We start from the raw sequence: 24,577 nt of genomic DNA, 5'->3' as shown, positions 1-24,577 counted from the left end.
TTTTCATCTTGGCTTGTTTAGCTTACAGACTACAGAGCCTGGATTCCTTCCTGCTCTCTAGCATGGATGGAAGATGGCAGATTCAAACAAAAAATTGGTGTTTCCTTCATAGATCAATAACATATTACATGAACTCTTCCACAGAACACTGTGGATGCTAAGAGTTCAAATGGATTCAGAAAGCAAAACTAATGCAAAACAAATCCAAAAGACAAATTCATAGAAGAAAACCATCCTGGGCTACTAATCACAAAGTAATACCTTTGGCTTAGAAAGTGCCTGAGCTGTGGCTAGAAGCTGGAGAAAACTACTATCACTGGAAGCTGGAGACAGTTTGAGGGTGGTCTTCCCCTAACTGCCCCTGCTTATATTCTTCCTCAGGAGATAGGATAAAGGGGCTAGAGCTCTAAAAAGAAAAATGATAAAAATAATAAAAAATACATACTTAGGACAAGCTGGAATCATGCTCTAGGGTGTCTGTATGTAAAAAAGGGATAGCAATGCTTTGCTGGTGGATCCTGTGGGAGCCCAATGTGAGTAAGGTACTGAACTGCTGCGAGGCCTCAGGCACTGCGAAATGTGGACTTTGTGTGTCTGCAGGCTTAGACAGCAGCTTGAGCCAGATGGAAGGGAGAGGAAGAAGGCTAAGGGTTTTTTGCTTCTGGCACCTACAGGTTTTTATGTATCTGCACCTAACAGGCAAAAACCTAACAAGTCAGCTCCATGCCATAACTTCTTCAACTTGACATCTTGCCCACTCTTTTTTTAACCACCTGCTACAGTGATAGCCTATTCATTAAATTTGAAGAAATACAATATTTAAAAAAAAAAGATTAAAAATAACTTAAATAGCCTTTCAGTTTTGCCAAATAAAAGAAGGAACCTCAAGATCCCCTTTTTATGAAAAAGGTGAATTTGTTTGGGGGGGGGGGTTAAAAAGGGAGTTCTCCCAGGTTGTCAGCAGTAGACTATGTATCATGGTCAGATTGAGATGTACAGTTTATGAGCCTTTTTACCTCCAGTTAATTCAGATATATCCATTAGTCACATCAGGAGCTCTGGATTTGTCTTGCTTGCTACTAAGTGTGAACATGCCAATGGACCCCTTTCGTTTGATAACTTATTAAATTGGAAGAAACATGAGTCCATTGTGCCCAGCTTCATCTATGCATGAGCCAAAGCATAACGTTCATCTAGCATAGATATAGCTATGTAGTTGGTATAATCCTTCTCCTTCCTGCTTTTTCTTCACGTTCTTTCATGGTGATAAACAGAAACTAACCTCATAGCAGAACTTTATGGCTGGCATTCACAACAACATCCCTTACAGTCAAAAGTAAAAATTCTTTTCTCTGACCTGTTTGTTTTTTCAGGCTCGCTGCAAAATCAGGCAGATGCTGCCACTTGATTTAAATGTGGCTTAGATTTCATAAGATAAAAGCCAAAATGTGGGAACCATGAAAAGGCTCTTAGAAGGGATGTTTATATGCCACTGTGTTCCAGCATAGTTCAAGGCCTGACAAGACTAGCAACTGAGAATGTTCACAAAGTGATATGAATCTTATTTCAAAGATGCAGCTTCAATCTACTTAAATAACTTCCAGTTGTGCGCTCCATCCTGGGAGTTTAATTAATACCCACTGATGCTTCCATAAATAAAGGATCCATGACTAAATGAGAGCAGTGCCTACTGAAAACTGTATAGAAAGACACAGCTATTTAATAAAAGTTACTAGCACAAGACATTTTCTAAAAATGGTATAGGGAAATATCTCTTTATGCAGACAGTATAGCTATCCACACTAATGTATGCAAAAATGGAATCACATTTCTGACTTTGAAGTTGCATTATAATATTTGATTCTAAGATCCAACAGTAGTTTTTCAAGACTGGGTTCCACTCGCACAATTTCAAGATGTTAAAAATATCTTTGATGCAGAGGGCATTTATCTTCCTAAATTTCATTGCCCTTATTTTCTTCTGGATTCTCAGAACCTTGTTCTTCTTCTTCAAGTAACAAGAATTCCTCTATCAATTCCCATACGTTCCTAAAAAAGCAGAATATATAACAACAGAATCAGCGGGTAGAAAATGAGACTTATGTCAGTGACAGCCAACACATGGGTGCAAGCACAGGCGGTGTCGGAGAGGCTTCCCATTATGAGCCATACAAAAGGAACTAAGACTGAGCTTAGCTAACTTCAGGCACTTGAGATTGCTTATAGAGACAGAAAGATTCATCACCATAGGATGATTCATCCCTGCTAACATCTTGCTACCTCAGAAGACTGAAATTTGTTGGAACAGATCTAGGCGGAGAGCTGAGGAAACCCTTTTTGCTACCATTCCCCTACATACTCTTCTCAATTAGATGCAGCAGCTCTGGAACGTAAAGATGTGCTCTTCTCCCCCAGATGTTTCCAAAGAACTAATACCAAGAGAGATATTTTCTAGACCTGGCATTATTCTCTGCAAATAAAGATAGTTTACGTTTACAGCACTGGTCCATATCGTTTTGTAATGCTAAGTGTGGACATCATTGTATCCACAGCACAGCTTGCTTTTCTGTTGCCTACCTTTCCTATAATGACCTGGATCAAGCAGTGCCATTAAGACTTGACAATAAATACATGGGCTTTTTTCCTTATAAATATTTAATCACATTAAAATGAAAAAGTGTTTCATCTAATTTTGTAGCTGTGTTCTGGTCACTTTCTATGAAGACCTGAGCAAGACAGTTGACTAATACAAATGAGAACAGAAAGCTAAATCCAAAAGGAATTTCATTATTTGCACTAGAGGTGTGGGCACAACCATCCCACCAGAAAAACAAATAAAACTACATGACCTAATCTATCCATTTACAGCTACACAATAGCATTTGAGCTTTCGTATTTTGAGTATTTTTAATTTAGCAAATGAGCACTAAAAAATAAAAGTTTTTTCACTGAATAGCTACTAAGCCTGAAGAAATCACATTCCTGCAGCAGAAGGAAAGAAGAAACTTGGCTGAGTAAATTGTTTGCTGCAAACATTTTATTTAGCTGTAGTCACAGGATAAATATTTGCCCCCAATTCACTGGACAATCTCTGAGCACCTGGGGGAAGCTTCTACTGTAGATATTAAGTAAGGATTAATCTATGCTTTGCCTCTAATTAAATGTCATCTAAATTATCTTATGTGCATTAAGGGCAAAGGATGATACAGTTTTGACTTCAGACAATTAGACACCCTACTTCAATTATGCCTCAAGACAGGCTTTGATTCAGAAATCTCATGCTACTATTACTGTTTCAGTCTCCCTGATCTGTCCTGGAGAAAAAAAAATGATGTCAGCTCTAGAAATGTGATTCGTAACGTTAGGAGGGCAGAATTTTGGACATCTATTTTATAAAGCAACTTATTATGCAAATATCCCAGAGCACTGTGCATCTTTAAAGGATTTATACATAAACTCTGCTGGAAGCAAAATGTTAGAGTCTTTCTGTTACATTTTTTAAAACATTTAGTGAGAACGCTTCCTTAAGTATCTCAGGGCTAATTACTTTTAATAATTAACATCATACAAATGAGACTAATTAACCTTGTGTTCAGCTATATCTACTACTAATTACCTCAACGTTTTATTTCTAATAACCTTTTGGCTGACCAATTGTTCTGTTTTRATAATGTTCCCAAATTTTTACTTTTCACAAAATGCTTCCCCTTATCCCTTTGGACAGAATTGCATTCCATTTTCTTCCAAGTTTTCTCTGTCAAATGACATTGATTTTTGTTTGTGAAGTCCCATTCCCCTTCCAATTTAAAATGTTGTCCTACCTTTCAAAATCAAAAATCAAAGAAATACCAAAAAGTAGGTTAATGCACTGTCCTGTAATTTCTAAGCAGATGCAAGTGTGATCATATTTTATGGGCCTGACTGCACTTCAGATCTTTCTTGTTGCACACTTTCCTAGACCATGGACCATCACTGTCTTTCTTAAGAGAAGCATCAAAGGACCCTCCCATTCATACAGGTCCTATATGTTCACCCATTACTATCTTGGCTACCCTGACTTATGTTCGATAGCTGAACGGAATGTAACCATCAGTAACCAACACACTTTCCTCAAGCAAGTATTACTTATTTAAAATTAAAGCATTTCAGGTAAAACAGGTTTTAGAACAACAGACTATATCTATCTTATCAGATGTCTATGCAACTGCACGTTAAATCCTTCAGACCCCTAATATGGCAGTGAAAATTTCTCCCTAAATCACAGTCATGTTTTATTTCCACCTGCTCTAAAGACCAATGCCTTAAATCTTGCATAGCCTACAAATCACACTTCTACTTTTCTCCACCTAGAGAGCATGTAATTTTGTAATTGTCCATAAGCTCTAGATCTACTAGCACTCAGCTCTGGCAAAGCAAGTCTTGCAACTTTAAGCAGGAGGCCAGAAATATGCTATTGTGTAGTAGCTGCTTTCCACGTTGTTTGTGGGGAGATTGTTTATTTAGATCTCATGTGTTGCTTTACTGTTGTTCTCTTCCAATTCCTCCCCTTCCTCTCATTAAGCTTAATGAATGCATCCATCCAGGAAATTTTAACAACATAATATACAGTAACTTCATATCATAAAGCAGGTCACTTTCCATGTTCATGAAATTATCATATAGTAGTGGCCTTAGATCATTAGGTAGCAGCTCATGAACTGAGAGCTAACTCGCACTGCCATCCTCCAACAACAAAAGTGCTGTGACTGCAGAGACTACCTTGTGAACTCTTATGTTGGCAATTCCAACTAATTAAGAACCAGAAACAGTAGATTAATTGAAGCTTAACCTTAATTTTAAGGCCTCATAGACTCCTAGAATCCAGCATTTTCTGTTTTAAATTAAAAGTGAGTTGAAAATCTTTATACTTCATAAGACCTGAGTTCAGGGTTCTGTTTTGCTAAGACTCAAGACTTTTGAAACAAACATTTAGGCTTTTTTTACTTTTCCAGCACGATTTAAATGTTAAAAATTCTGCTGTATCAGCAAAACAGACCCCCTGTAACCCTAAGTGTTGACAATAGGATGAGAATAGAATCATTCTTTTCTATATTAATGCATCATTTTCTTTTCAGTCTGTAAGTAAAGTATCATTTGGGATTTTTACCACCAATCTCATAACTGTGCATGGAAGTGTACAGCTCACAGACTCGTACTCACAGACAAACACAACAGGGGGGGTTGTGCCCTATGACACAAAACACAAGACCTGACATCTAAATTTGAGAAACCACTCACTTAGCATAGTATTATGATAACAGGAGACAAGTCCATAATATCTGCCTAATGTCTGAAACATAAAAAGGCTGACACAAAATACAGTAAGGTCAGTGAGGCTTTCCATGGGCTGCTCAGGCCTTTTTCTAGGCTGCAGCATCTCCCTCCAACTGATAAATGAAAACATTTACATTGCACATGCAAATATAAACCAACAAATTGGGCATGCAGCAAAGCAAGAAGTTAAACCTGCCTGATTTGCTTGGATGCAGTGATTTCTTGTAAGGATAAATTATGGGTCCAAAAGTGCCTGTGGCTGTTGGCAGGGCACATCACTCAAAAACTGCCTTAAATTCTAACAATAAACTTGACTTTTCAGCAATTTTATAGATCTACTTTTTCAATTCATATTGAGCTTTAGTTATGGCTGAAGGTTGCTCAGTTTTTGCAAAACTGCATTGCAGGCCTGAAAAGCAAACCTGTGAGCAGCACTTAAAACTCACACCAGTCTGATAGCATATATGCCATATATGTTAAAGCTTGTACCTATCTGAGTATGTGCATTTCATGGCATTAATGGTGGATGACTAAGCAGAGATAGCCTCTCTTCCTTGCTTTTTCACCTTGGATGACTCCTCATCCAAGGCTTCTGAATATTAAAAACATAGCAGGAATAAACAGAGTCTTAGGATAGAGCTAAATACTACAAGCACCACAGCAACAAATAAATTCATTATTTACTACTGATAGGTGGCACTAATAACCAGAGCCACATGCTAACTCAGTTGCTTGAGACTGACCCCATAAACCCACAGAAAAAAAAGAAAAAGAAAAAACAGTTATGTTATACAAGACTGGGAATCTCAAGCCAGTTCCCAATATAAAAAAATCCTCATCACAAAAAAGTTACCAAAATTGACCCTAGTGGATGATGGCAGAACAGACAAGGGGTAGAATTCCTCCAGGTGAAATGTGAGAAAACATTGGCAAGACACTGAGGGGAAGCTTAAAAGGTTTTTGCATGTACCATAATGGTCTGTTCTGTATTTAAACAAGTAACTGAAGCAATCAGGGACGTTAATCAAACACTAAGCGTAATTCCCACTGTTAATTTTTCTTAGTTTAACACTCAGGGCCCTACTGAAGTCAAATCTATAATCTCTGATTATGACTCCCAGCTGCTATTGTATGTACTTTGCAAGTAGCACTTGAATGCAGCTGCTATTAATAACTAATCTTTCTTACTTTGGTCTAGCAAGTTATTACAACAGGAGTTTCCATCACTCTAACACTTTCTGTGTAACCACAGTGACATATTTGAACATCACAGACTCACTTTTGATTTTCCTGAGTGATATGCAGTTTATCTAAAGTTTCTGTGATACTGTCTTCAACTTCCTGTAAAAAAGACATAAATTTTGAGAAGTACTGAAATATCTTTCAGTGGCTAAGAAAAAATCTGCAGTGATATTAATTGGCAATGTGTCTGATCAGCATTTAAAATACTTCAATACTTTTTACTCCATTAACCTTGACATAAATTATAGTAAGTAGTTCCCGTGTGACAGGAGTTTTAATTTAGCACTACATCTGAAGTTTTGCATGTCTTTGAGTCTGACATAACGCCTCACTTCTTGCCAGCTCTCACACCATGAGGAAAACCCTACAGACAGTAAAACCAAGTCTTAATGTATAAACATGGAAGGGTGTTTATAGCATTGCTTTTGTTAAACCAGTTACCTCTGTACAAATTTTTTTATTTTTGTCTTTCAGCATACATGTCCATTCCTGGTTTTTAGAGTGAGCTGCTAGACAAAACTTTGTTTCGGTGCAACTAGCTTTGTATTTCACATTTCACTAACATCTGAAATGAAGCCTGCTCTTTTGGCTAGTAACATAGAGCATCAGGCTTCAGAGTGTTCAGTGAAATATCATCTGAACCAAAGATTGTTTTATTCAAGCTATTACTCACTTTTCTTCTCTTTTTAGGCATCTGTCAGTCCCTGTATTTTACAGAAGTCTTTCCAGGTTTTTCTTGCTGAGCTATTCCATGGATTTTATAAGTTGGAGACATCTATCACAGGCTCTCTTACCTCATTGCAGTGCCTTAACTACAGTTGAAAAATGGGAGCTTTTGCAGCTTTGATTTACATATTCAGATCAAAGTACACTGATAGCTCTCCTCAGTAGTAGAAAACAAGGTGAATATATATCCAGTACCTTTCTACTTTCTAGCTGGCAGTTCTCAGCAGGCCTAATCTGGAACCTGCTGCAGCCAAAGAGAAGCTTTCCAGTGATTTGGGATTAGATCTAGTGAAAGTAACTCATGTAGAAATTAGTTTGCACTATGCCTGAATCACACCAGGGTCTAAGGAAATAACTTACTTTTATTTGGTATTGAAGAAATCTGTTTGATGAGTTGATTTTCATAATTTCAGTCTGAAAAGGCAATATCATAGATCAGTTAAATTGTCATACAACATTTCAGCAAAAGCAAATGCATCAAACTGACTTATCTATTTAAAAAATGCAATCTGTGTGGAAAAGGACACGTTGTACTTATGCAGCTTATGAAATCATGTTTTTAAAAGAATATGGAAAAGCACTAGTTTAATTAGATTGCTCTCCTTAAATGATAATATGCTTGCCCTTTCAAAGGAGAAATGATTTAAATGGTGAATTATTACCAATAGTAATAAAAACTCAGTAAGCCTACACAAACATTCAGCCAAAATATCCTTGGAGGGCTAATTCTTCAACTAGAAGAGGCCCTAAAGGGGCCTGTCCACTTCCCCTCCTGGCTACTTAAGGAGTATCAGAGTTTTCCCTCCCTTGCTGATGTGGCTGTCTCCTGATGCAACAACTATACAACATTGCCATCTGCTGACTATCCTTTTTCATTACAGTACGAAGCCCAGTCCAACAAAAGCCCTACCCACTAGAATTAGAAATGTATATTTAAAGACCTTCTGAATTCTCATATTTGTTTAAAAAAAGCAAGGAGAGGAACTTATCAGAGTATCTATTTTTTAGAGGACCAGAGTTCATATACACATTTCTCGTGTCACTGCAGGAGCGCCCCTTACACACTGTACTGAAGGTGCATAGAGCCTAAGATCTCCTGCTTGCCAGCGAAGAATGGAAATTGTCATGACTAATTGCTGTTATTCATTGTTTTAATATCTTGATACTAAGTACATTCGTCTAAATTAATCAAGAGTTCACCTCCTCGCCCAGCCCCCCCGATCCTTGGAGGCCTGCTGATTATTTTAGAAACAAGTGACAGACTTCTGTCTTGTGCTCCTAGGTAGCAGCACAAGGAGCTGTTTGAAAAAGCTTGCTGGCAAAACAGCAACTTTGAATATATCTTTCAATTTAAAGGCAACCAAGCATGACACAGCAACACAATGGCAGTCTCTATGCCTGAACTGGTAAAGACAAAAACAAGGAGTTTGGGCAATTTTTGCATTGTGTGTTTGTATAGTTTTTCTCAGCTTTTCTGTGACTTTTTGGCTGCTCTGTTTTATTTTCAGTTCAGATAATTAAATGGATTAGATGTCCTGTCAGCAGCTATAATTCTGCTTCAGGGGACAGAAAGTTTGGAGAAATGTTTGACCTTCTAGATGTTTATCCAAAACCAAGCTCTACATAAACATTCTGCTGTTTGTCCACCATTAACAGTGACATATTATTCCCTGTTCACACTGACTGTACTTTTTAGCTTCTATTTAGCTGCATGAAATTACCTCCTCACTTAACACAGCTGGAACTCTTATTAGTGTAACCAGTGACAGGGACAGGTTAAAAGTGGCTTTATTGAGATCATGCACTGTTTCTAACTGCACAACTGCCAGTAGAAAAGGAATACTGGTTTTAATGCTGAATGTGCCATTGCTGCAGAAATTTGCAAGTGTTTAATTTTTATAATATAAGTGGTCCTCACACAGGCCACTCTCAGTATGCAATTTTTAGCACATAAATAAATCTCTGCAAGTTCTGTGCCTTGGATTGTATAGTATTCAGTACAGGCCTGTCTCCCACTGTTTGCTTTGTACAGCATCAATCACAATGAGAGCACAAGCAATAGTAATGGTGCTTACTGTACTACAAAAAAAAAAAAAAAAAAAAAGTAATAACTACTCTGTAACAAGTATGCATGTTAATATTTGTATTCTTTTTCTTTTATTAAAAATCAATTACTTGATCTCAACAATCCATCACAGACCTCCTGTTCTCAGTCTAGACTTAACCTATCCTTCATTTATGTTGCTGAAATGTATTCAGATATGGTCATTTATATCCCAAGTGAAAGATTTGCAGTCACATTCAGGTATTTAAGCACCTAGAAATGGGATTCCAGAGACTATATCAGCACTGTGCTATCATCAGCAATGTGCTATCATGGTCCCTGTTGAAGTCATTAGGCATTTCAGCATTGATTTCAAGGGTGGATGAGTTAGCCAGCTCAGAATACTTGAAAACCCTACCCATTGGTGGACATTATTACCACCCTCCAGGCTGAGAAACACAACAGGTTAAAAATATGATGCTCCAGTTGTTTAATAAYTATTTGGCTACAAACTTCCCAACTTGTGACACAAATGGTGAAATAACCCCTGTGTCTGTAGACCACCATCTACCACAGTGAGGGTCAACCACCAAGCACCCTGTTGCAGGATGGGAGGCTGGACACTGGTGATTGGAGCCAGAGGAGGGCCAGGACTAGATACATGTTATGTTCTCAGAGGAGAAAATTAAGACTGCTGAGTGCCAATCTGAGCTCTAAAGAGTCCATGACGCTAGTACCTAGACATCAGCACTCCTCAAGAAACCTTGCTAGGAAGTGTTTAGAATTAATGATTTCTTGCCTCTACATCTCTGAGAGTGTTTGCCATATCTACCATCCCAGCACAAGCCATTCTTTCTTTCTTCTCAGTGTGCAGTATCATCATTTCCTCCCATGTGCTGAGAACTTTACACCTCATTGATTCAAGCTGTTCGACAACAGAGGGATTTTTTCCTACTACCTCCTTTATCTCATGGTTGCTGCAGGTTTCTGGAAGTATAAAAATACACGCACAGTTAAAAGGACAGAGCTGGCAGTGAAAGCTATGTGGTGTCTATGGCTGTGTCCATAGTGCTTGCAGTAGACATACCCAAGTACAAGCTTGAGTTAGCCAAGCCAAGTAGTACAGACCAGGGGCACCCACAACATTGCTCCCAGGTCACCTGGTGCTCACACTTGCTGCACCCACACTTCATTTCAGCCAGACTGACCTCTGGCCCGCACCAGCTGTGCCACTCACCTTTCTCAGTCACCCCAACCAAGGCCCTGCAAGCACTTCATTCAAAAACATGGACAGGCTCCCACTGGATACAATGGGAACCCAGCCAAAGAGGAAATCCATGCTGCATCCCCTACCAGCATGGAGACCTGGTAACAGCATGTAAGGAGCAGAATAAACACACCATACTCCCTTAAGCATCCAGAAAATGCATAGACAACTTCACTTTCACCCACATTAAAACAAGTCAATAATGTGAGCACATGAGCTTTAAACAAATAACATCTTAAGGTAAATGTGTGAGGTCCTTGTCGCATTGAATGCCTGTTCAAAAAAAACACCAAAACCTTCCTCCGGTAATCCTAGCTCAAAGCTAAAATGTCCAGTAGGGAAAAAAAAAAAAATCTGCCCATAAAACGATAAGGTCTGTTCCTCCCTCAACATGTCCCTGCACTAGCACCCCTTTGATCAGGCAGATGGTATAAACACTAAACGCGGTCTAGGGCAGAGCAGTGGGCTTGGGGAACCATCTGAAATGCCATGAGGACAAATGGAGCAGGGTATTTATCGCAGCAGCAGCAGGCACTGGCTCTGTGCACACCACTGACAGCTCTGGCGGGGAGCAAGCCCTGGGCTAGGCTCCTTGGGGAACTGCCTGCTCAGTGCCACCTCTGCAGGAGGAGCTGCCAGGGTGGCTCAGCCTCTCCTAGCTGGTCCATGTCCAGCCTTCAAGACCCTACACAGCCAGCTGACCCTTCTGCCCATCCAGGGTCTTGTTTGAGTCAAAATCTCTCTGTCTTTTTATAGCTTTTCAGTGAGCTCTCCCACAGCCTGTTGATGCCTGCTCCACTGTGGTGGGAGCTATATCATGGGTCCTTGCCTCCACCCAGCCCCTCACCAGGCATCTGGGGGGCATGGGAAGCTGCAGACACAAATGAATAATGTCCCTCGCTCCCAGAGTCTGGGCTTGTACAAATAAACTGCTTTGTTCCCTGGCAGCACTGCACCTCCAGGTTGCACTGTGCTCTCGCATGTGGTTTCATTTCTTGGTGCTTGTCTGCAAAGAGGGGAGCTGCGGAAAGCAGGGCGGCCAGGAGAGGTGTCAGGGTGCAGGGCTACATCCCCCAGGCTCTGCCTCTACCGAGCGCTCAGGGAGGAGAGAGCCAGGAGGGAGGGAAGGCGCCAGCAAAGGGAACGGAAAGAGGGAGAGGAAGAAGTGGTCTGTCTCTGCGGTGCAAGATGCAGCTGCCATTGGTGCAGACCCTTCTTGGCTGACTGGAGCAGTGAGCAGAGCAAGAAAATCCTGGTGGCTCAGGTGCTGCCCTGGAGCTCGAGGGGTTTTCAAAGCCCATGGTAGTTCGCTAGCTACTTTTGCAATATAACAGCTTTGTGCAGTGTTGWCAGATTCAGGGCTAGGCCACTGTGCTGGATACTGAGGATGTTTTAATGATTAAAGGCTGCCTGTTGTGATTGCAGAACACCTAAATTTCCTACTTTCCGAGCAGCCTGTCGACAGGCAGCCAGCCCCTCTCTGCCTCCCTCTGGTCTGCGGTGCAGTATCTATGTGCAGTCAATAGTTCAGTGAGGGATGACAGCTTAGATGAAAAGCAAGGCAGACTGGAGGAAGAGAGTACGAGCCTGACTTGAGTTGTGTACTGCCTTGCATGGTGAAAGTGTCTGACCGTGCTTCCTGCCTCTCCCCCTGTCCCAAGGGCCAGCCACTACCAGCTTTGCAAAACTCCTTTCCCTTTGCATAGGCCAGTGAAAATGATAGTGAGCATGTCCCTTCTATGGGTCAGGATGGCTACTGGGCCTGGTAGGGGTTTACAGAAATGCTACTTGGAGAGAATCAGGTAGTGCCTTTTTATTTAGAAGGGGTTAGAAAAACATTTTATTTAACTAAAAATAAATAAATAAATAAAATCTCCATTCTTCTCCCTTGGGAAAACCACAAAGTTCTCATTTGAAGTTAACTTGGAGAAAATATTTTTGATTGCTTAGCACCCCACCTCCCAAAACAAAAAACAGATATTTTGCACAGCCTTCCTCTCTGAAGTGCCAGCACTTGTTAGCACATTTACACCCCCAATTTCATGGCTGAGGCTTCTAAATACAGCTGTAATACAAAAAGAAGAACAACAATTTTATATCTTTTTGACGTGGCTGGTTTTGATTCCTCAATGTGTAATTGAGGAAGGCAGGGAGGGGAAATTTGAGGTTAACGGAACAAGTATTTTTGAAATTAGTACCTGGTAGGGAGAGGAAGAGGGAGAAACCTTTACCATTGCTTAAATGTCTTTTAGCTCATTTTATGCAAAACCATTTCTCAGAAATGCCTTGGCCTAAAAACTTCTGATTGTTTTATTCATTAGTCCTGCAGGAGAGCCAGAGCCAATGACTGATTTTATGGGTTTTTTAGTGGTTGGCTGCAAAGCTTTGGAATTCAAAACTTGTACCATGCTGTACAAACAAACACAATCAGGGCAGCTGCATCCAGTGAAGACAGTTACACTAGGGAGGAATTGGGGTCAGTTTAATTTCTGAGGAAAAAAGGAAAAGCAGAAGCTGGTTTGGTTGTGCAGCACTGTTCCTATTGAACGTGTTTATAAAACAGAGCTAGATACCAGTAGCAAGAACCACATAGGGCGAAGGTAATGACTCCACACAGCCTACAGTAGGACACTGGGCCGCTGCGACATTGCACATAAAGCAGGCTTAGATCTTCCTCTTTCATCAAAGCTGTGCTATCAGACATTATGCATTTCATATCACAGGTTAAACACCTATTTCCTTATTTACTACATTATAACTTGCAAACCGGTATGCTCTCATGCTCTGAAAGAAAACTATGCTTTGAATACAGCTTTTCAATAAAGCCATAAAATGCAGATGTACTCTGTGGTCAGGCCAGTCATCCTGTATTCTACCCTGATGGCATTCCCCAGATTTTAACCAGTTCATCAAACTCACTCAGCTTTTCTTTTTTCCCTTTCACAGCTTTCTAGATTTATATATATTACATTATATTCCATCTGAACATGAGGAAATACTTTTTCACTGTGAGGGTGACAGAGCACTGGAACAGGTTGCCCATGGAGTCTCCTTCTCTGGAAATATTCAAAACCCACCTGGATGCAATCCTGTGCAATGTACTCTAGGTGACCCTGCTTGAGCAGGGGGGTTGGACTAGATGATCTCCAGAGGTCCCTTCCAACCTCAGCGATTCTGTGATTCTGTGATTACTATGGATAATTCAAAGGTCCTGATCTAGATTTCACTGATCAAAGACCTTATCAAAAGACATGTTTTCTCAGGAGATATATAAGTAGACTGTAAACCTCATTGCTGTTATTAAACCAAGGAACCTAACAAGTACCCAAGAAGGTCTGGAGTTTTGTATGGATAACTAGAGCATCCATGACTGATACAGTGAATGCTGAAAAGAAGCTTAGGAAGGTCTATAAAATCATGTGATTCAGGGCTTAACCTACCCATGATAAGCATGAAATCCAGCTATCACACTTCTGCCAGCTGAAGGGTTTTGCATACCATCCTCTGAGACATCTTTAACTCACCAGAGTGTTGTGACTCCAACAGTGACAGAATCAGTCACAGACTCAAAGACAATTTGGCAGTCTCTAGGTTCCTTAAGCATTAGAAAGTCTCCCATTGACATCCACAGGTTTTAGATGAGATCAGGAATGAAAGAAATATGTTATGCGCCTGACTTCATTAGGTGCCAGCACATTTTTATCATACTAACAGAAAAAAAAAGTCATGGGCTGAGATAATTTTTGGTTTGGTTTTCTTTCAAACCATTTAGGATACCTTAGTACCCTAATTTGGACCATATTTCATTTTTATTTCAGTCAGATTTGTCATATCACTCACCTGTTTTATCCTCAGGGGTCTGGCTCATCCACATCACCATTTCTAATTCATTCTGCAGTCTAGAACAGAACAAAAGAGAAAAACACTTTAGGGTGATCACAGATGTTTTTTCAAGACCATACAATGAGTAAGGCATGAGCACAAATTAATGTAGATGACCCCACATTTCTTACACATAATGAAGATTATTACTGATGTCTAGAAGCAAAATTCTGCTCTAATATGACATAGAGCAAATTTAAGCTCACTAAAACAGTGAAGTGACTCCAGGTGATCTGAATGCTTAGTAATGCAAAGGAGAGAAGAACTGACTGTGTGTGAGAAGAACAGGATTCAGACAGTCACCCTCTGCTTCATTAAAATGTCAGCTTCTTTCCTGAGACGAAAGACTTCTTGTTCACTGAATGAAAATACTGAAGCAATTATACATTACTTACTTACACACATACATAGTGAGCCATCTAGGTAGCACAATAACATAAGTAAGTGGACCGTTTAGTTCTTTGTATATACTTCAGCATTCTTACTTCCCCTCCCCTCACCAGAGCTTCAAAATCCTACCAGATGTTCTAACTTTACTAACCAATGTTATTTTAAAAGAAGACATCAGTCTTGTGTGAAAATGTTTTCCCCTGCCCACCAGCCAAAGATGGTTTCCCCATATAAAGAAAGAATTACACATGGCCCACGGCAAAAAGAGGAAAAATTCAGTGTTAGGCTCCTAGTAGCAGTGAATGCAGGAGAATATCAGATTTTGATTATTAGCTTTCCTGCAAAATTAGAAAACTATCATTAGGTTAGTGCAACTTCCTAGACTTTTCTGGAAACAAATTACTGTCCAGACCCAAAAGGTCTTAAAGAGTATAGGATTTTTATACCTATAGTAGTCAAATCTTTCAAGAATTCCTTCAGATCATTCTGGGGTGTTTATCATTATTCCCTTTCAGCCCTTTAGCAGAAAACAAAATGACATATTTTTTCCCCTTTACTTCTAAAATATTTATAAAAGCTTACACAAAAATCAATCTCTGTAGCCTAGATAAAATTTGCATATGCGTGCTCTATAAATATTCCACACTATGTCCTTGATCCATCTTAAATTCATGGCAGTTTGACTTTATCCCCCACTACCACATCATGAATTCTCTCTCTGTAGACATGTGTACACATGTTAGAGTACTGGGCCCCTCTTAATTAGCATCCTGACTGTTTACACTAGCAGAAACTAGTGAACATGAGTCTCTCTCACACTCCAGTATCTTAACTGCAGAATCACAGACAGTGCATTTTGAAAGCACAGTGTAAATATTGTAATGTGTACAAACTAAATACAATGAAAACAACAATGGCAAGGTAGATATAAATGACGTCTTAAGTCATCTAGTCTAGTTAGAGTAACATTTACAAGAAAAAGGGATGGAAAAGAAGGGGAACCCATCAGCTGAGTTAAACACTGACTTGTTAATTCTTCAGGTTGCTGAAAGACAGTGGAGTGGGGAAGAAAACAAGGAAGTCTGTATGAAAGATCTCCTACCAGGACAGCTTTCAAGCCTAAAGGTAGAGGTCTAGAACTAAACAGTGACAAGCTCAAACATTGTGGGTAGCAAGTCAGATCAGAGCTTGGAGCAGGGAGGAGAAGATTCAGAACCTGACATATAAAATATCAGGGGAAAGTAGAAGACAGAAGCATGGAAATGCTAGGTCAGTCCAAAGAAGGCAGAGTTTCTCAGGAAGTTTGAGAATAAATCAGACAAAATAAGGAAGTCAAACTAAGTCCTGTCTTGGCATAGGACACAACAAGCACAAGCACAGGTTATGCTGCCTCCATAGTAAGGAACGAAGCCAAGGTCCCAGCAAAAGCGACACAGCTCTGAAGCCTGATGATGCATGCTGCAGTCCTTGTGGTCAGGGGACTTCTCTGTGGCCACGTAAGCTCTTTAGTGGGGATCAGTCAGGAATGGCAAAACAAAAAAGCCTTTCCCCTGCTCAGAGCTTAACCGTGTCTCCCAATGCAATTGATACAAAAAGGGGGGAAAAAATGAACCATATATTAAACAAAGCAGAAAGATTTTTACCTAGAGTAGGCCATCCATAGGATATGATCTCTTGGCCTTCTATTTAAGAGTAGAAGTTTTTAAAACTGCTTTTTTTACAACTGATTATTTGTAGCTGCTTTATCCCATCTATGTAGTAGTCACTAGACAGGTCAACAGTGTGCAGGTCTCCAGCATTAGCAACACTTACTCTTGGTTTCTTTCCAGGGCACTTTTGGCTTTCTTCATAAGAACCTGCACGTCTTTCCTGACTGCCTGTATTTCTTGAGCCTTTGAGGGTCTTGTTTCCATCCCTTTGACCTGAGCCTTCAGAGTCTGCAAATGTAAAAACAAGAGTAAAATGTGAACAAATGTAAAGTGTTTCCTTGGATAATATTTTCTTCTCTAAATATTGGCATCATTTTTAAAATTACTTTTTCAGCAAAATTCAGTTCTGATGGAGACATCTGAGTGAGCTGGTCATGAGAATAAGAGCTGACATGGCCAGGCATGGACCAAAAAACTATGGTGGGTGTTAGTCACTCAAAGAAGTCCTTGCAATTGGTAAATAGACTAAAGGGCTATTAAAAATWGAACAAGCACCGACAGTTGCTGTTGTGTATCACAATCAGACAATAACAAAGACTCAGACCCATCCAAAACCCTTGCTTTCAGACAATCCTTTTGGGTGTTTTGCTGCTTAGCAGCATGTTACTTATGCTAGACAAAGCACATAGGCTGTCAGAGGTGCCAGCTTCATCATTACCTTTCATTGTGGTTTCAACAGATTGTCAATAATCCACAGAAACTCCTGGGCTCAGTGCCGAAGGGAGCGGATACCTGGAATGAGATCCGTGGAGTACATTCTAAGGATGTGCTCAGGGTCAATGGAGAGCACTCACCTACAGAGCCAGCAGGAGAGGTGGGGGGTCATTTTGGAGTATGGAAAGTAAAAAGAGGAGGAATGCAAAAGGATCAGATAGAGAAGCAGAAAAGTGTCTCAAATTAATGAAGAAAAAGGCAAATAAGCCTTTTAGCAGGTTAGAGATGCCTGATCCAGAGCCATGAAGTGCAGGGACTGTGATGGTGGAGAACTGGGCCAGACACGACATGGCTTCTGTCAGGGCACCGTGCAGGCCAGCAGCTCCTCGGGGCCCAGGCTGGTATCAGGCGGCTCCTAGTGGGCCAGGGCCAGGCCTCATTGCCAGGGCCCATCCTACTGTCCCAAGAGAGCAGGGCACCAGGGGCAGCCCCAGCCTCAGGCATCAGGCACCACCACAGGGATGGGACCAGGCCAAGGCCAGGCCGGGCAGTTACCCATGGGTCAGGGTCAGGGTTGGCAGGGAAAGGGATCCCCTTTCTCTTCTTCTGCCAGAAGTGAGATGTCACTGGTGGGGGAATGGGTGTGTGGCACTACTCCTGCCAGGCTTATGCTAGTGTAACCCACTGTACAGCAGGACTTCTGCAGAACGGCTGCCATGAGACCTAATATGGTCCCACTAAAGAGGAGATGCCAGCTTGTAATACTGGCACCTTCCTCTGCCATGTTTATTGCCCTTCTTCACATTCAACTTCCAATTTTACCATCCCTACAAAGAAACAGACAGAACATTTACCTGAGGCAGCCGCCTCACTCTCTGTGCAATGGGCTGTACGACTGTAATGTGCCTATGTACCATGCCCATAATGATCTGGACACAAGGGATGTTTTCTTTTCCACTTGGAAAGGTGACTTTTTCCAAAGTCAAACATGACTCTTCTAGGAATGAGTGAACTTACTTATTTGCTTCATAAGAGACCACTAAAACAGTGCTCAGATGGTGCTCATTTTCCATTACTACCAGTGAGTGACACATCCAAATAAGTGATAATAAGTTTGATCCAAGGACTAAAGGGTCCCAAAAAGATGAGGAGAAAGACTCATGTCTGTTTGTGCATCTGAAAGCACCTGTTTTCAAAAAACTGAGTCCAAGAAACCTTATGGCTTAATTAGGAGCATTTGACAAGCAAATACTACCTTGTATCGTTCTATAGGCAGGGAGTCCAGAAGTATCATCATGTACAGCTCATACTCATTCTAAACAAATTGAGAGGAAGGAAAAGCATTAGAAAATGTTTAACACAGTCCAGGGATTACACAGTCTGGTTTCACTTTGGTTCCAGAAAAATCATACCTCTTCTGCTGGTGCCAAAAGCTTTACTTCTGTTTCTGTGCATGATCTTGTTCAAAATCCACCAAAGCTGATAATTTGGATTTTGCCTTTGCCAATGTGATTCTCAGCACAGTTCAACTCCCCATCTTGCTTCTCTTCCTCAAGGATGTCTTGGCTTGCACTGCCTGCTCCCTATTCTCTTCTCTCACCTACAGCTGCTAAATTTTAGTGGTAATTATTTTGTCAACAGCTATAGAGGAATGACATTTTTCTCCCCTTCAGTTATTGCTGGGAAAGTCAATGTAGGATTTCTACCATCACTAACACCACAACACAGTGTACAGAATCAGAGTGCAATTTGGTTTTCTCCTATATTTTAGTTGTGTTCCATATGCAAATCACTCTTTTGAGTGTCAAAGAAGAGAAACAAACAGATTTGGTCCCCACATAAAGGGTTTCAAAAGTTATTTTTCAGCACAGCAAGAAATCAAAAGACAAGAATAGGCACCCTGCTTAGTAAGTCAGATAAGAATTAACACTGTTCACGTGTAATTGTCAAAGAAAGAAGTGGAAAACTAATGTACCAGTAATGTACTATGGTTTGATTTTTTCCAGAACTTTTACAGGACTTTAGAATTAGGGCTAGAGTTCCAGAACAAAAGTTAAAGTTTTCTTGTTGTTTTTTTAGTGATGCTTTTATCAAAGTGCTTAAGTGGTAGCCAAATGTTTGGTGTCTGTTTATGTAACTCACACAGTGCATTAGTGGAAAGCTTGGAAAAGAACTCATACGTCTTTCCCAGTAGCTGACTGCCCTTCCCACTTGATCATAAAGAGATGTTAAAGCAAGTGCAAATGTAAGCTTTGCACATGATGATGCTGTCCTGTAGCCTGTGGCACACTGCAGGAGGAGAAAGTCATGGTTTGTCACTATATTGTTAATTAAATGGCATAAAGTCACAGTAGAAACACTGGGACACATGGAAGGCTTTGTCGTCTCACCAGTAGGGCCAGAAACAGAATTTGGAACATACTAAACACATAATCACGTGTTTTATAGGCATAGAGTTTAGTTTGCTGGTCAGCATAAAAAGGTGATGGTAACACTTAACATACACACACTGTTGTAGCCCTAATTAGAATGAATCAAAGCAGTGACTAAAATCATAGCCTGCTTCTGAATCACTCAATATGACAAGTTTCCACTGCTCCTTGCTCTCCACTGTCACTGCTTCCAGTCACATGTCTGTGTGCCTTGTTCCCTTCAGCTTCTGCCCTCTTTCCCAGCAGCCACTCCATCTACTTGGTTCAGTAGGTGTCTTCCCCCCTTACAAGCAGGGGTTAGATTTGGAAGTTCATACTACATGCAAGAGGTAGAGAAGGACAATTCCTGTCAGCTCCCAGGCTCTGCTCCCAAAAGTTCCTGTCCCACATACACAACACATCTGTGAGTTGAATGATCTACAGAGGTATGCCATTCCTTGAGATTTCTCCTTTTTCTATTAACATGATGATGCTTAGAGAAGGAAATGATGTCAGCTCGAGTTGCTGACCAGACTGGTAAACTGAATTTCTGTAGTGGCATATTTGTTAAAACTTCCAGTCTCTCTTCTTGTTTGCTTACCTACATACAGAGGGAGAAGGAGCTCAAATGAGGAAAGAATCAGCTCCTTTGAGAGCATTAGTGACAGAAATGGTTCTTTGAGCCCCCATTTGCTGGGTATGTTTGATTTTAACATGTAAGCAAGGGGGCAGATATAAGTCTCCTGAAGAATATAAATTCCCAGCACTGTCACTATCCTCACTGTAGTTAAGAGTGGATAAATGTGCCAGATGCACTGAGAAAAGCATTGGTAAAGGCTACTGGGAGGTAACATAAGAAACAGTAGTTAATGTGCATTTAGCTTATGTCATGCTAAACTTAGGAATGTTTCTTACCTTAATTTCCTTCAAAATATCACCAAACATCAGAGAGCTGTTGCAAATATCTTCAAACACTTTCTCAACAACCTGCAGTCTTTTGAAATGGAGGGGATCACAGTTGCAGATTTTCTGGAGTTCCTGTACAATCATCAGCATGAATAACTATACAAGTGCATGCAGAGAAGGTGCTCTAAAACAGCTACTGTCAGAATGTGTTACTTGGTTCAAATCCATGCTGTTCATCCTGATGGTATGCAGTAAAAAGTATCATCAGAACCCAGCAACTGAAGAATAAATGGTTAGGAGATCAAGTCCACGGTCACAACTTGACTTCTGTATTTTGATCATCAATAAGAAGAAAGTCCACATTCAACAAAACAGGATGTACTGACCACCAAAAAGATGAGGAGAAAACAAAGAAGACTCAGGTTTGTGGGGCAGAAGACAATAATTACATTAGGCTTGCATTTATTGTTGAATGTCTTGCTTACGTGTTTACAGCCAGTCCTTCCATAAGAACAAATCAGTCTGTCTCTATTAACTTCAACAGATCATCTCCAGGGCTATGAGAAGCAGCCCTTGAAACATGTTGCATCTCTTAAAGCAATTGGTAGCTCAGAGAGACAACATACGTAAACAAATAAATAAATAACCCAAGAAACCCTAGCTAAGGAATGCAACAGTTAAAATTATACTTTAGAATTTCATGGTTCTACATATCAGCTGTGAGTAGCAAATCTGAGCTAGAGAAAGAAATTGTCTCATAGGCAACCTATTTCCTCTGTCATAGGAACATTTTCTCTAGAGTTGCTGGCCACACTTCAAAATGCTCCATTCCTAAGATTAACTTTTTCACAACAAGCTCTTTAGGTAGATAATTGACTAAGGGAGTTTTTCACTTTGTAAATATCCATGTTTCAAACCCAGGTTGATAGAGAATTTGTCCGTTTAATCAAAGGCCACAGATTGCCATTGCTGCTAGCTAGTACAACTTTCTGCTAAACTTCACTGGAGTTGCACTAACTCACAAAAATTGTACCGATTCAAACTTGTTCTGAGGAAAAAGTTTTTTGGGAAAAATTGCTTGAAAAATTGCAAGATCAAGTTGTTATCTGGTCATAATACAGCACTTTGCCTTTAATGGTTTCTTTTTTTCCCCTCTCATCCCTTCTTCCCTTTTCTTCTGCCTCTCAGCCCACAGGACTAGGGGAAAAGGTTGCCTGGGGATATTTATTGAGGTGGGAAGTAACCAGCTTTTGGCAAGTGGGTTAACAGCATGGCAGATGATACCTCCTAGGAGCTAGTGGAGCATGGTTTATGCTGCTTACTCAAGTAGATCAGATGAATTTGTCCCCTCACTTCCCTCATTTTGCACAACTTTTCTTGAAAAGTTTAGGCAGTATGTTGGCAGCATTCAAGAAAGAGCTCTGCTTATTCCCTTGCTCATTTCTTTGCCAGTTTCTCCTATACTCAGCACCACTAGCAGGAAGTTGCTTCCATCAAGCCTGATCTCTGTTTTCTCTATCAGCAGCCACCTCTCCCGTGGCCCTGCAAATACCACTACTTACTTCTCTGATTCACTAATAAATCAGCTGGCAACTTACAAATAAGAAACTCCTGGCCATAAGTACCACAGTGAGAAACGAGGTGCCTCTTTCAAAAATGACTCTTATCTACGTGAAATGTCCATTCTTTCCCTGCTCACACTAGCATTAGCTATTTGTTAGGTTTCCGAGGCTCAACAGCTCTCATTAAACTCCGTCCCTAACTTCTATGAATTCAGTATTTTAGTCCTGCTCCTTGGCTCCCACAGCTGGCTTTTGGGGGACTGATAAGATTGCTACCGCTTCTTCCAGGCAGCCTCACCTCAAGCAACCTCAGCAGCTTCTGCTAGGTGCATGTGCTTGACTCAACAAAACTATTCCTGTCCCATCAATTGGCAACTGTCTATGCGCAAAGACATACTCCACAACACACACGAAGACGGTAGCTTCTTTTTTTTTGCTGCTGCCGGAAAAAAGGCTGGTTTCTGCAGAGCTGCTGGCCCAGATCCTGCTTTACTGCGTACCTAACCCACACCTCCACATGAGGATGTGGAAGGCAACATGGTGGAGAACATCTTTGGGCTCCAGGTTTTGGAGCACATTATACATGCATCTTGCAAGTGGGTGACTGAGCAATGGGATCAGCTCTCTGACAAGCAGAAGAGACAGGTGCATTTGCTTAAACCCATTCCTTTTTCCTGGAACTCACATAACCAGCCCTAGATCAATCCATTCTCCCAGAAAGATTTTGCAAAATTTACCTTTCCATCAATTTTGGGACTCTTTTTTCTTACCTTAGCTAGTTTCATTTCATGCTGCTCTGATACTTTGCTCCCTGTGAAATCATTCTGTAGTAATTCATGGTTTGCTATGAACTCCCTCTGGAAAGGTAGGAACTTGTTAAACTGATCAGTTTTAGTTATACCAGCCAAGTATGAAGGTATAAACTGGTATTCCTCCTTGGCAGGTTCAGCAACACACTGTCGGCTGTTCTTAACCGGTTTCTTTTTCAGTACCATAATCTCTGACACATCTAACTCATGTCTTTTGAGATGCATCCTGAGTCTGTCGGTTGTCTCCTCTACTTTCTTTTTAGGCACTTTCAAGTTTAAACTTTCCAGTGGAGTTAATGATACATCTGCTGGGGGACCAACCCTAGTCACAGATGTTTGCTGATATCTGTTGGTAGGGAAGGAAGAGTCAGTGTGTGCTGGTAGTGGAGGGATGCTGGAATAAAAGTTACTTGAAAAAATTTTCATCTTTCCGCCTCTCTCATTTTGAGCTAGGAATTGATCTCTTTCTCTCATGAAGATGGTTTGCTTCCTGGCAGAATCCCACTGTCCCCCTTTTATTTTCTCTGAGGGTTTATAAAGCTTGTTATGGTTTAAATGTCCTGAGGTATAAAGTTTAATATCATTTTTGTGGGCTATTTCCATTCTATCTAGGAGATGAGTCAGGCTCCTCATTTGCCAGCTTCTCTCCATGGTGAAATGGACTGATGTAGCTTAAAAGAAAGAGGAAAGACAAAATCCACCTTAAAAAAAAAGGGGGGGGGGGAAGAGAGCTTTAGATGGCAACAAAGATCAAAACTCTTCCAGTTCTATAACAGCGTATTTTTTTAAAAAGCTGGTCTAAGAAAAAGTGCTATCTTCCTTCTATACACGGCAGTGTACAGAAAATCAGACAGATCTAGACCTGCTAGTAAGTTCCTGCTACGCTCAGCATCTGCCCATGCTTGTTGGTACCAAGTCTCGGATTTTCTTCCCCACGCCTTCCCATGAATTTTGCTGCTTCAGACAGTGGCCTGCTCTATCTGTTAATTAATACCAGGCCCGAGACTGATCCTTTTCTACTGTATGTCAAATAATCCCTTTCAGAAACTCTTGCTATTCTTACTGGGGTGTTGCTTTAGAAACTCAGTCCTCCTAATTTTAAGTCTAACTTTGTTCCTTGTCAGATTATACTTTGTTACATGCTAATCTTGCACCAATGTAGTTTGTTAGTTTCAGTAATTCTTTCCTTGTCAACTACTCCTCAATATGTATTTTACAGAGAGGAATCATGGCTCCTTTCAGCCTTGCTTTTGCCCAATGAAAGAAACAAAGCTCAGCATATATTAACTTGTTTATCTATAAATGTCTTTGTGTGAGGTATGCTCTCCATTCCTCTGATCATCTTAATAATTATGCTCTGCTCCTCTCAGAGTTTCACAAAATCACTGAGGTAGGACCAAACCCCCCTGCTCAACCAGGGTCAGCTAGAGCAGGTTGCTCAGGACCATATCCAGACAGGTTCTGAGTATCTCCAAGGATGCAGACTCCACAACCTCTCTGGGCAACCTGCTCCAGTGTTTGATCACCCTCACAGTGAAAAGGTTTTTTTTGCATGTTTAAATGGAATTTCTTGTGTTTCAATTTGTGCCTGTTGCCTCTCATCCTATCACTGGGCACCAGTGGGAAGAGTCTGGTTCTGTCTTCTTTACTCCCCTCCATCAG

The 24,577-nt window shown here is 40.7% G+C and overlaps 1 protein-coding gene across 1 annotated transcript; it reads right to left on the bottom strand.

The window, feature by feature from the left end:
- Window positions 1-1,955: 1,955 nt before the first annotated feature.
- On the bottom strand, window positions 1,956-23,566 carry CUNH6orf118 (chromosome unknown C6orf118 homolog). The gene is made up of 8 exons (XM_026069997.1): window positions 22,877-23,566; window positions 20,554-20,676; window positions 18,483-18,542; window positions 16,677-16,801; window positions 14,433-14,491; window positions 10,125-10,312; window positions 6,593-6,654; window positions 1,956-2,049 (listed from the first exon to the last, which is right to left on the bottom strand). Exons 1-8 carry the CDS (start codon window positions 23,564-23,566, stop codon window positions 1,956-1,958), a joined length of 1,401 nt encoding a protein of 466 aa, XP_025925782.1.
- Between the last annotated feature and the right edge of the window lie 1,011 nt (window positions 23,567-24,577).

This window comes from Apteryx rowi, unplaced genomic scaffold, assembly GCF_003343035.1.
Source record: "Apteryx rowi isolate R43461 unplaced genomic scaffold, aptRow1 scaffold_300, whole genome shotgun sequence".
Classification (NCBI taxonomy): domain Eukaryota; kingdom Metazoa; phylum Chordata; class Aves; order Apterygiformes; family Apterygidae; genus Apteryx; species Apteryx rowi.
Note: the sequence above shows the minus strand (reverse complement) of the source record. Positions and strands in the feature narration are given on the sequence as shown.

What these genes read in the sequence shown, in the direction of transcription:
- CUNH6orf118 (XM_026069997.1), bottom strand. Translation starts at nt 23,566, where the DNA reads ATGGAGAGAAGCTGGCAAATGAGGAGCCTGACTCATCTCCTAGATAGA. An exon ending in ATATTTTGAAGGAAATTAAG is followed by an intron (nt 18,543 to 20,553) that starts GTAAGAAACATT and finishes CAATTTGTTTAG; the next exon opens with AATGAGTATGAGCTGTACAT. An exon ending in GACCCCTGAGGATAAAACAG is followed by an intron (nt 10,313 to 14,432) that starts GTGAGTGATATG and finishes TTATACTTCCAG; the next exon opens with AAACCTGCAGCAACCATGAG.